General features: G+C 38.2%; 1 protein-coding gene across 1 annotated transcript in view; it reads left to right on the forward strand.

Annotated features, from left to right (window-relative positions):
* Window positions 1-13,834, forward strand: part of LOC145469967 (TGF-beta receptor type-1-like) — a 46,297-nt gene that overhangs the window by 3,723 nt on the left and 28,740 nt on the right. Inside the window, exons 2-3 of the mRNA XM_081453793.1 lie at window positions 1,506-1,820; window positions 2,916-3,152. Of these exons, the coding sequence (XP_081309919.1) occupies window positions 1,506-1,820; window positions 2,916-3,152 (552 nt within the window). The remainder of the gene's footprint in view (window positions 1-1,505; window positions 1,821-2,915; window positions 3,153-13,834) is intronic.

Raw genomic sequence — 13,834 nt, forward strand, 5'->3', positions numbered from 1 at the left:
ATACGAAATTTGGTGGTTGTCAATAATTCCGCGATTCGGTGTGATCTTCGAGGACAAATTTTGACTGGTTTGCTCCTAAGGTGCTACTTAGTTGGAACTGATTAGCCTCCTAGGGATCAAAGTTGTCAGATTTATTTGCACTAGAGTATACATGGTTTGTGGCATCTGTTGTTACATCGTAGTCAACTGAAATTGAAATAATTGCGAGATAAATTACTATTTACAACATTCTCAGTTGAAGCGTCAGATGATTTGGAAAACCTACAATTTGTGTTCCTGAGTCGTTAGATCCCTTCGATTTGCTTTATGACTACGCTTGCTATGGTTGATGACTTGACTCGAATATCGCTACATGATAAAATTGTCCCTTTTAATTAATGTAAGTCACCTGACCTATTTTTCCAACCTCGCGTAGTTGAGGAGATTGCACAATTACTGGCGATAATGAATTCTAAGTAGTAGTCTAATTCTTTGTTACATGTGACTGAACATGCAAATCACTATTATCGATTAGTAGAATTCTACTAGTATATCAATACAAATGCTGCAGTCTGATTGGCTGAGCTACTCATATACTATCAGGCATTAGTGTGCAGTTGCTGGAAGTTATCTTCAAAATAGTGACATTTTTTTTTTGTTTTTGCAGAGTTATGGAAGAACATTTAGATATAAAGGGATAATTAAATTCCTGAGAAGACTAAAAGAAGGACATTCCCAGTTTCATGACTTTAAAAAAAAACTAGAAAATGTTGAAAACAGATGAGTGTTCATACACAACAGGAAATTCCAAACATCATTTCAGTGTGTATGATTTTTCTAAAGGTCTAATAATGTTAAATACAATGTACAAAAACAATTGGAATGGTTAGCTGAAGAAAATTTAAGTAAGAATTCTACTAAAACTGTCAGATTCTTTGCTCTTGATTTCCATGCTGAAGGTGATTTCACCTCTCTCATAGAACTCTTTAGCTCCGAATGTAATAGCTAATTATCTCATTGCATGCTCTCAAAGGTTTTCCCCTCTGATTTCTCAAACTGTCCTCTGGGAAAGGTGGGAAAAAGCATTTCCAAGCCCCTAAAAATAAAAATTTTCTCAGGGGTGGGGCATGTCCCCAACTCCCCCCTGTGGCTTGCACCTTCCACTTTTGATTACAAAATATTTTCTGCCTCACAGAAAGTACATGCCACACCCCAACTATCATTGTGGTATGAGATGAAAAAGTCGTAAGGAATATGAGTTTTATTTGGCACAGTTTTAGTATACTGGCAACTCTGAAGACATAGGGTATGTTCCCTGGTCCACGGTCAGTTTCGCTGGTATCGTGCTTGATCTACATGTACGTCTGTAATGGATAAATTTCTAATAATATACAGGGTTTTAAAACTGAATTTGTGCCCTAATGATTTGCTTCTTTCTTTAAAGATTTCTGCTACACGCCATGGACCATAAATAATACTTTAAATTAAGGAAATTTACTAAAACAGCATGTGTTTGTCCCAATTAGCTGAAAGCAAGCGGGAATTGGTGTGTAGATGTGACACCTTACGCTGTAAGAGTATGAACTACACATGCATCACTGATGGAGCCTGTGTGGTATATATTGATCGATATGGTACTGATGAGATTCAAGTCAGGGGTTGCACCACTGAGGACCCTGCACCTAGAATGATTTGTGATAGCCATGATGGAAAGCCTGATGACAGGCGTGACTCCTATGACTACCATGCACACTGTTGTTACAAGAACATGTGCAATGATGTAACCAAAATAAATCTCACTTTACCAACTGTGAATCCATCTACATCTGGGACAGACAAAGGTAACTTCACTGGAAATGTTTTGTTGGTTTAATTAATTTGTTATACAGGGCTCAAAGTTATTTTTGGCTATGGGAGCACTTGTACTACCAAGTGTAAATTTTGTGGTGCACTGCCAAAATTTTGGTGCACAACTAAAAATACTGGAGGCACAGCATAAAATACTGGAACATGGCTCAAAGACAATGACCAACTGGTCGCTTATGCAACAACAGGGTTTGATAAATATGAGGCCCATACGTTTGCTAGGTCATATCATTTGACTGACAGTTTATTTTGCATAATAAATTGATCTCTATTTGAGGTTTATTTTTACTTATCATATTTGAAGCATTTTGAAGGGCATTAAATATCTTTTTGTGGACATGTATCTCTGTTTCTCTATTTCAGTTGTCATTTTACATTGCCTTGTGACTTTTATATCCAGTACTTTTCGATGGTTTTCGCTTATATAGACATTGTCAACTAAAAATGCTCAAGCCCTGAAAGCAATCTAATTATATAAAATCAGAAGGCTTTTTAAGTCAACTGACCATGTTACTTTATCTAATTAATCAATACTTTTAGATGCTGGACGGGTTTTTCTGCTGGACTCGCATTGTTTGATTTGAGAGACACATGATAAATTGCAGTTCTAAAACCTAGTTTACATAGCAATTTGACATTTTGATCAGTTTTGGAGGGCTGGTTTATCAGTGGGATAATTCAAAACCAACACAGAACCAACCTGTCAGCTAATGCAACTTACAACAGTTTGTTGGCTGACTTTTAGTTATCTGTCAATGGACTATCAATTGGCAAGTTGACCAGTGCATGCTCCAACTTGTCTTGAATTGGGATCATTTTTGTTACCTTTACAACAAATATCCATCCCTTACTTCAGTCCTGGTGGGATCAGCTCTTCAGAGAGCACCGTGTCTGTTTATTTTCTTTATTTACACACCTGTTTAGCAATCACAATAAATTGGACACTTAGTAGTTTGTGGTTGTAGCATTTTCTGTCCTTACTTTGTTTCATTTTGTGCCAGCATCACTCCATTTTCATTCTTTTTTGTTGTTGTTGTTGTGTTGTGTTTTTCTTTTTTTTCCACTTTTAGATTCTAATGATCAAGGTGGTGGCGAACTGAGCACAATAGGTGTAGCAGCAGCTATTGCTGGTCCAATGTGTTTTATTTGTGGCCTGATCATGTTGTTCATTTGTTGGCACCAAAAGAGACAACTAAAAAAACAAGAGCATTTTAATGAGGCTGAAGCAGCACTGAAACCATTGGAAGTGGATGAAGCAGTAATCCCATCTGGACAAACCCTGAAGGAGTTAATGGATATGTCAACAGGTAAGAACAGTCAATGTAAGACTGCAGGATTTGAAAGTTCAAACATACCTGTTCCCCTGGCACCCTGCTAATAAATTATGGTTCATTCATTTTTACAGCAACTTTTTGCCTCAACAAATGGCCCTTTTTTGTGTTACTACAGTACTGTTCATATGTTACACAATACCTACTGTGTAAAATGCATTTATTTAATTCTGGATTTTCAAAAGTAGCCAGCTGCTGGCAGAAATCACCATCTATGCCATGATTTTGGCTGGCTATAATTATTTTGCTGGATTAAAGTACTGCTCAAAAGTAAGTTACCACCGTCTCGTGAGACAAGACAATCGTATTGCAAGATGAGACATTTGTGACCTTCCACGGGAAAACGTACATTAACGCTTTTCCGTTTAATGGTTCAAAGCATTTGTTAGTCATTTGTTTACCGTTAAAACCGTTTAGAAAATCGTTAGAAGCATTAGAATGTCCATTAAAATTTTCACTCTAGTTGTTTATAGTGTTGGAAAAGACGTTAAAAGCGTTTTCACCATCCGTTAAAAGCATTAGTAAAAACCGTTCAAATTTCCCTTCAATGGCGTTAAGAGATCTTGAGAGCATTCGAAAACTTGTTTAATCAAAACGTGGACTGTTTAAGTTAAACACTTAACTGGTTAAGTGTTGAATTAAACTTAAAACATTGTGAGTAAGCTATGTTTTTCATTCATGCGGTGTAGTTTATCTACAAGGCGAGACGTGAAATATCTGATCTTTCGAAAGAAAAGTTTCTATAAAATTAATAACGTGCAATTTGGAGTTTCAACAGATTCCGAGCAAGCAAACAAGCAGACAGCACTTCATGAATTGTTTTTATCATTCAGATCCAGTTTATTTTTGATGAATAATTGAAGGGGTGAGTGCAAAACCATGCTAAGTGACGATTTGGGTGAAAAAAACATTTTCGCGAAAGGGCTTGAATATTTGCATGTGGTCTTCAATGTAATGGAAAAATGTGGTCCTGTATTTTTCCTGCTGGTTTTTGCTTTGTTTATGAAGATGCCGCTAGGAAAACCGAGTGGTTTTTTTGCTGGAGTATTACCGATCGGTTTTTCCGATCACTCGGCCATTTTTGGAATTAGGAAACTTCACAGAATTCCGCTTCCACCGCCAAGGATTGTTGAGGCCAGGAATTATAAACATTACGACCCCGCTTTGTTTTGCGAGGATCTAAACAGCATCCCATGGGATATCTTAGAACTTGACCAAACTCCTAATGATGCGTGGCAGTCATTCAAAGACCTATTTCTCACAGCGGCCAATGAACACGCGCCCGTTGTCACGCGCCGTGTCCGCGGAAGATCCGTGCCATGGCTAACGCCAGAAATAAAAGACCTCATGCACCAGCGTGATCATCAACACAAAAAGGCAATGTCAACAAACAAAGAGCTTCACTGGAGCAACTACAAAAGATTACGTAATGCTGTGAACAGAAAAATGCGTAAAGAAAAATGTTATTACTCCAGCCAGCTCTCAAATGATCAAAGCTCGAAAGAAATGTGGCGAACACTAAACAAGATCTTACCTAAACAAAAAAAATCTGCGTCCGGAGGATCAGAAACAATGTCGGCAACGAACTTTAACAAGTTCTTTTCATCAATTGCAAAGAATCTATGCAGCGTCTTCAAAGACCATACCTTGCCAAGAATTTTAGCCCCCAGAGTTAACAATGACTTTACTCTGCAAGAAGTTAGCGCCAGTTTCGTGCGCCATGAGCTGTCAAAGCTAAAATCATCCAAAGCTACCGGGCTTGACAAAATCCCCGCAAAACTCCTCAAAGACGCATCCTCTGTAATAGCCAAGCCAATCACTTATCTTATAAACCTCACAATTTCGTCTGGCGAAATCCCATCTCAGTGGAAGGAGGCTAAAGTAACTCCCATTTTTAAGGCAGGAAAAAAGGATGACGAGAACAACTATCATCCGATTTCAGTTCTCCCCCTCGTTTCCAAGGTCATGGAACGTGCGGGCCCAAGTTCAACTGTTAGCATTTTTTGAGGTTAACAAAGTTCTATCGGTATATCAATCCGGCTTCCGTAAGAAGCATTCTACCGAAACCGCGGTTGTCCACTTGGTTGATCATATATTAGAACACATGGACAAACAACAGTTGACTGGCGCTGCCTTTATTGACTTAAAAAAGGCTTTTGATCTTGTTGACTACAAATGTCTCCTTCACAAGCTAGAGCACTATGGAGTTAGAGGGCACAGTCTTGGCTGGTTCAGAAACTATCTCACCACCCGCTCGCAGCGAGTTCAATATGGAAAGGAGTTATCATCCAGCCTTCCTCTCGACTTCGGTGTTCCTCAGGGTTCCTTGTTGGGGCCTCTATTATTTGTGATACACATAAACGATTTGCCTCAATGTTTACTGCACTCGTCGATTAGCATGTATGCGGATGACACTGTTATCTATTATTCTGGATCTGAGGTTAGCAACATCAAGGAAAATTTACAAGAAGACCTCAACCGTGTTGTGCAGTGGCTGGTGAACAGTAAGCTAATACTAAACCAGAGCAAAACCAAAGGGTTACTCTTTGGAACAAGACAACTGCTGCAAACCACCTCAGACTTTGTCCTGCAGATTCAAAGCAAGGACATAGAGAGAGTGACGAAGTTCACTTACCTTGGGACTATGCTCGATGAACAGCTTCACTGGAAAGAGCATATAGACACTACTTGTAAAAAAGTTAATAAGCGTCTAGGACTTCTAGCACGCATACGATCTTGCCTCACTCTTAAAGCAGCGAAGTGTGTCTACAATACCCTTATTGAGCCAATCTTAAGTTATACTGACACTGCTTGGGGTGAACTGTCTGTTGGCTCCAGCAAAAGTCTGCAGCGGTTGCAAAACCGTGCTGCCCGTATCATTCTCAAGCATGACTCTTCTAGAGATACTTTTAATGTTTTAGGGTGGACTGACTTAGAAACAAACCGTAAAATCCACAAATGTGTTTTAGTTTTTAAATGTTTGCATAACTTAGTTCCTCAGTATTTAAGTAACTATTTCATTAGGAACTACAATGTACATGGTTACAACACTCGAAGGAAGGCTGACCTCCATCTACCCAAACCCAAACTTAGCCTTGGCAAACGTACTTTTAGATTTTCTGGCACAGCCCTTTTTAATTCACTACCTTGTAAAATCCAACAAGCTGTATCACTCTCCTCTTTTAAAAATCTTGTCAAAGCCCATTTTATTTATAGCACCTAATTTATGATATCTATTTTTTTCCCTACCAGTTCATGCTTGTAACTCGTTTCAATTTTTTAAACTCTTTTTATATAACTATTTCAACTACTAGACGTTAGTTTTTTTTTTGTTTTTTTTTTTTAACTCTATTTTTATAACTATTTTATACTATTAGACGTTTTATATTTTTAGAAATTGTATTTAGCAGGGCCCCTCTGGATACCAGCCACTGTGCTGAATGGGCCACCCTGCATAAATAAAGTTTTACCTACCTACCTACCTACCTACCTCGAAAACGAAGCGAAGCTTAGTGGAAAAACTACAGGACATTGCTAAACATACCTAAACAAAACTGCATGCAAAATTTGGAGCGTTTTCAACAAAGTTCACTTTTGATTAAAATACCTAACGCCCTTTTCCTGCCGAGGCCTTCAAATAAACTTAGCCAGGCCTTTGTAATGATAAACAGAGCCAATCCTTTGTTATTATAGCCAAGCCAAGCCTTTGTTATAAGTCGAAGTCTCGCCTCAGTTTATCATAACAAAGGATCGGCCTGCCACGACCGCAAGGACTTTGACTTCACTTAGAAAGCAGCAAAATGTCAATTTCATGCAATGTATAAGCTCAAAAATGTTGATTTTAGGTCAAAAGAGGTTAAATGTTGATTTCACATTAACACGTGACGGCAGGGAGGTTGATTTCTCTTAGAAACCAGCAAAATGTCAATTTCACACAACGTATAAGCTCAATGATGTTGATTTTAGGTCTAAATAGGTTTATATGTTGATTTCACGTTAACGCTTGACAGCAAGGATGTTAATTTCACTTAGAAAACAGCAAAATGGTAATTTCACGCAACATATAAGCTCAGTGATGTTGATTTCAGGTCTAAATAGGTTAAAATGTTGATTTGAGGTTAACACGTGACGGCAAGGATGTTGGTTTCACTTAGAAACCAGCTAAATGTCAATTTCACGCAGCGCATAAGCTCAATGATGTTGATTTCATGTCTAAATAGGTTAAAATGTTGATTTCAGGTGAACGCGTGATGGCAAGGATGTTGGTTTCACTTAGAAACCAGCAAAATGTCAATTTCACGCAGCACATACAGTACCGATCAGAAGAAACCTAACAGGGAACGCTTGACTGAACATGTTCTGTTTCCGTTCCACTCGTGTTCCCGTTCCCGTTCTGTATCTGTTCCGTATCCGTTCTGTATCCGTTCCATTCCCATTCTGTATCCGTTCTTTATCCGTTCTGTGCTGTTCTGTTCCCGTTCTGTTAGCGTTCCATCGGTAAGCATTCTGGGAACTCGTTCAGAAGAACGAGGTTTCCGAGAACTCGTTTACAAGATTTGCATTTCATGAAATGGGTTAAAACTGTTGCCTTTAAGCGAGAATTAATACGAACAGTGAACAGAAATTTTCGGGGTGGAAATATGAGTCCAATTACTCGAAAAATACGGGAAGATGGTATTGTAGCTTCAAGCGACCGGTAATCTGTGTGATTGCCTGAGGAAAGGAAGAAGTAAACCAGTTTGCCAAGTACTTTTAATGCCATCGATGAAAAAATGCAAACAAAAGACGAACTTTCGGCTCTTGTATTTACATGAATACTTTTAGTGAGATTTAACATTGAAGTATCGCCGAAAACTGTTCAGCGAATGTGGCAGAATCTTGGCTGAAGGACGCGAGCAGTTCAAAGTACTGACAAAAAGCCGAAGCGAACATTTTGTGATACTTTTTACTGATGTTATTTTCACAGGCGAATGCTCAGTTAATTAAGATTGAACGTTATCCTCACCGATCCTTCCGCAAAGTTGGTGAACAACACTGTAAATAAAGATCAACCAAAATATCGATGTTGTTGTTTTGTTTCTCTTCTTGAGGAAACCTTTCAATCCCAGTCTAACTCGACTCGTCCATCCATTTCCTTATTTGGACATAACTTGAGCTTGTTGACAATAACAAAATGGCCGCGATGAACACGAAATGGACCAGAAGATGCAGGGGAAATAAAAAAAGACATAAGATGATCCGCTCTGTCATTTTCTCAAGATCGCCGGGCTGAACAAAAATTGGACGAACGTTTATTTAAAGTTACATTGCGTCCAAATCCTTGGTAAGCACTCTCATGGCGTAACTTAATTACTAGCATGTGTTCTGAAGAACACGTTCTCTTATAGTTTGTGTTGTGGTGAACACTTTTTTTACATTTTTGTGATTCGTAACCGTTCCGTATCCGTTCCATTTCCGTTCGGTATCCGTCCTGTATCCGTTCTGTACCCATTCTGTACCCGTTCTGTATCTGTTCCGTTCCCGTTTGCAAACGCGTTCCCTGTTAGGTTTCTTCTGATCGGTACTGTAAGCTCAATGAGGTTGATTTCAGGTCTAAATAGGTTAAAATGTTGATTTCACGTTAACGCTTGACGGCAAGGATGTTAATTTCACTTACAAAACAGCAAAATGGTAATTTCACGCAAAGTATAAGCTCAATGATGTTGATTTCAAGTCTAAATAGGTTAAAATGTTGATTTGAGGTTAACGCGACACGGCAAGGATGTTGGTTTCACTTAGAAAACAGCAAAATGGCAGGAGCCCATGATGGGCTCCTGAAAATGGTAATTTCACGCAATGCATAAGCTGAAAATTGTTGATTTCAGGTCAAAAAAGGTGTAAATAAAAATAAAATAAAACAAATAAACATTTCAATAAGCACTTTTTTAAATACGGCAACGTCTTAAATGGCTAAAAAATCACGAGATAAATACATAGTTTTCGACAAACACGATCGTAGCTTTATGTCACGCACCGCCATAACTTCCAAGTTCAAAATGCACTGGTACCTCATGCCTGATGAGAATAACAACTTTGGTGGCTGTTTAGTTTTGGATTTAAGAATTTGATGACTTCACATGAACACGCTCTATAAATAGGGCTGACAGATTGACAGATTAACAGATTAACCCTTCTGCGCAACGTACGGGTCTGCAGACATCTGCATGTCCGCTGATCTCAGAAGCTCAAAACACTACAAATCATGCTGATTTGAAATAAAATCAACGCAACCTGGATCGCAGATCTACAGTACCGCTCAAAAGTAAGTTACCACCATCTCGCGAGACGCGTCTCGTTTCTTGTGAGACCCGTCTCGAGAGAAATGAGATGAGTCTCGAGAGAAATGAGACAAGTCTCGTTCCTCGCGAGTGCACTGGAAGTACCAATGCTACGCATTCGTCGGTATTCGAAACCTGTTTTGTGAATAAGACGTCTGTATCGTATTGTATCATATCGATTAGCGCAGTAGACACGACACTAAGAAATAAAGTGTTAAAAAAACACTTCAGAAGTCTGTGTACAGTGTTCTTGATGTTTGGTGACTGAATCTGATGACAATTCCAGCGAGAAACAGTCTTCTATTTCCTATGGCGATTGAAGCCTGGGGAGAGTGCGTTCGCTATGACAATATGATGCACAGAGTAGCCTGAGCACAAATTCATTCGATATCATTCCCAACTGATCGGAATGTAAACTTCAATGGACAAATCTTGTTTTCTTTTATGAGTTTCAGCAAGACTTTGAGAAGGAAATTGAATTCCAGAAATGTTCCTTTAAGTTATTGAATGTCATACTGATCAAAGAGTCAAATTGTGTGGCATTATTAAGTTTGTAACTGGAGTGAATTTGGCATGCTTACTTCGTCAATTCAGTTCTTTAAGCAATGTGTTTGTCATACCATCTCTGCCCCCTGAGTTTTGCTCAGCTTTGGGCTTTGTAAATAGAAGTCATGGTAGGTAATAAAACGCTATTAATTTTACAGCCACGTAAAATGTCTCACTTGCCTGTTCAAAGCATTAACCAAGTCGTTCAAACGCTCTGAAAAGGCATTTGCTCTCCATTTGTTAGGCGTTAGTTGTTAGCCATTTAACAGAAAAGCATTATGCGGCGGCATGTCACATTTGTCTCCTGAGAATTTAAAACATCAGCCGCAAGGCCTGTAAGAGTTATTTTTTGGTGAATTAAAAGCCCCTGCAGGTAGCAGCACTCAGTGGACTCTGACCAGTTATGATAAGGTTAATCTAACAAGTTTGTTTGGTTATGATGTACAGCAAAAAAAAAAATAGAATTTGTTTCACCCTTAGGAACTGTGATATCAAGCTTACATTACGTTTATCAAGGTTTGGTTTTAACAGTTGATCAGTGGCTTTCTTGGGACTGTCATATTGATTTCAAAACCCATCTAAACGAGAAGACATTATTGAAGGTGAACAGTGTTACATAACTTGAGACCTGAAACAACCAGTCACATGAAAAACTGTATATCAAGTCTTATAAAATGCCATGAAATCTGCAGAGTTAAGGAAGTTTCCTTGTCACATTACTCTTCCAAACGCCTGAGAGCCTATTTGGTGACAAAAAGTCAGTTACAGAAAAAGTTTTGTTACTTTATGAGAGACGTAAGTTTACCTATATGAAGCACGCAAGGATTCTGTTTCAAAGCGAAAGAACCACATGACTTTGAGGCAACACAGAGACTGTGTCACCTCAAAGTCTAATCTAATTAATTTGCAGTTTAACTTGCCACTATGAAGTCTTCAGGAACATTTAAAGAGTTTACCAGCCACAAATCTCTGTTAAAAATTCGATTCCCATTTTAAAGAATTGAAGAATGCAAGATATTAAAATACCCCTGAAGACACTAACAAAAATAGACATCCAAACATTTATAGCAAGTTAAAGTTTCTGGAGATGCCGCTAAATTGGCTTCTTGTTTGTTTATTCTGACCATGTGAACAAGAGTCACCGATTCGTCAGTTATAATTGCAACCACTTGTGCGTGAAAAACAAAAGTGTCAAGTTACCATTAATGTGTAGTTCTAGAAATAGCCCCCCCCCCTTCCTCCCCAGAATTTCCATTTTTTTAACACAAAAATAACCCCCCACCCCACCCCTTCGGAATTTCTACAAGTATTATATACACCCCCCATACCCTCCTGAAAAAATAGTTTTGGCAAGAAAGTGTGTTAAAGTTACAGTTACAGTGCATTTACTGAAACCAGGGCCACCCAGACAATGAAAACCAATCAGATGACAGAACTGAAACAATAGATTCCAACATTTTCAAATCAAATGTCCGGTACAAAACAATAAAATCTAAATTTGTTCCTTGTGATGTTTACGCAGCTACCGTGTCTATTACTAAAATTGTCAAGCTCAAGGTGTTAGTACTTTTGTGTTAGAAAATATTCAGTTACTTTACTTTAAATTTTACATTTACAAGCGTGATAAACCCATTAGATTGATCTTTTCTGGCTGTGAACATACTGCCACACAATTACAGTTGTTGTTTAAAATCGTTTGAAGTTTGCTTTCACCTCCTTTCAGTTACATCGAAAATAATCCCTTTCCAATTTGTACATTTCGAACCTGCGGTCATGCAAAACTGCTCAGAGACCAGTTGAAGGGTTTCTTTTAAACAGTCGCCACAATATTCACACAACACACACTGTTGGCGATATATATTTACGAGTCACACTCTTACGCAGCTTTTATCTCCATGTATTTTCCAAACCAACCGATGACCCCATAGAAAGTGTAGCATATTCTTCTTGAACCCGCAAGCACGCTTGGCAATTTATTATGTGACACCGTAATTGCGTAAGCATCATGAGAAACAAGTTGAGATTTCATTGTCTTGTACCGAACATTTGATTGGCTGGAATTGAAAATTGGACATTTGATTGGCTGGATTTGAAAATGTCAGAATCTATTGTTTCAGTTCTGCCATCTGATTGGTTTTCATTGTCTGCGTGGCCCCGGTTTCAGTAAACGCACTGTAATACTCCAAACACTTTTGTATGTCACTGCTGTTTATTCTTGATCGTTCGTAACATCTGAAGATACACACACAAAAAAAATATAGCAATTTATTTAAAGTGCCTATGAAGTAAAAAATAATTGCTGCTTATTTGAAAGGCTTTTCAAAGTAAAGAAGAATGGCAGTTCCCTTTTTGGAATATCTTTTTTTGTTCTAGAGATATTTACGTTTTTATATTATGCAAAGGAGGAAAGTGATGACGTCATAGGTGCTTCCACTTGAACAGTAAAACACTGAATCAAGAATATCTCTAGAAGTATTGGAGCAGTTTTCTTCAAACTTGGCACCACAAATGTGCATCACAAAGGAAACAGAATGACACCTTCTGTGTTGTCGCCATGGTAACACTTTTGGCTCCAGTCTCTCTGTAAAAAACCAAATTTGCAAATTTGCAACCCTTCGAAAAGGGACAGAGGGTCCTGCTCGGAACACACATGATTCCCATATTGTCTTAACTCTCCCCATTAGATTGTTGGGGGCGGATGATCCTTGTTTAAGATAAAATCTGGTAATGTTAGTTTTAATTAAAACAGAACCAGCGGCATAAATGTTGTTATGGCAACGGCACGACGGGTGTCACTTTGTTTCTTTTGTGATGTACATTTCTGGTGCCAAGTTTAAAGAACACTACTTAAATATTTCTAGAGATATTCTTGATTGAGTGTTGAACTGTTTTACTGGAACCACCTATGACATCATCAATTATAATACAAAAACGTGAATATCTCTAAAACGAAAAAAGATATTCCAAAAAGGAAAACGCCATTCTTCTTAACTTTGGAAAGCCTTTCAAATCAGCGGCAATTATTTTTTACTTCATAGGCACTTTAAACATGTTTTGAAAGAAAACAGATAAAATAGTAACATGTCAAATGACCTTCCTATACGATTGTAAATGAGGTACAATTTCCGTTGAAGGACTGATATTATGAGTGTGCATGAAATTGACACCATACTTTTATTGTGAAAATGATCAGTAACACACTCGCGACGAAGCTCAATTTTACAGCAAAATTACATACAAACGGACTGAGATAAACAAGAATAAGAAATTCTCAAATTTGTGAAATTGTAACATCATTTCTTCCTTTGTAAAGGTAGAACATCATTTCTACCTTTATAACTAATTTTCATGAAAGAAATCGACTGCCACTTGACAGCTTCGAAGACTGATGCGAAAACAAACTAGGCTACGCCATGTAGACTGGTAACAAGTTATGGCAGTCAAATATTATGCGACTCAAAATACAAGTATTCAAGCTACTGTTTTTTTGATGTGAAAGATCTACCTAGTAGGTAAGAAAGGATTTTTGAACAGCTAGATGGATACTTGAATCCATATTCTAAATCGACCGTCCAACTCCCCTCCCCTCTGGAATTTCCTGGGTCTTTGACCCCCCCCCCCCCCCACTCCTCCGGAATTTCCAATTCCCTCCATGGTGGGGGTATGGATATTTTCTGGAACCACACATTTGAAACTAACAAATAAAAATAGCTTGTTACATTTACCTGCAACAAAAACTAGTTCCACCTCAATATAATGTTTTCGCTGCTTTCAGTGATTTCTGTTCATATTTCC

This window comes from Orbicella franksi, chromosome 15 (genome assembly GCF_964199315.1).
Source record: "Orbicella franksi chromosome 15, jaOrbFran1.1, whole genome shotgun sequence".
NCBI classification, from domain to species: Eukaryota; Metazoa; Cnidaria; class Anthozoa; order Scleractinia; family Merulinidae; genus Orbicella; species Orbicella franksi.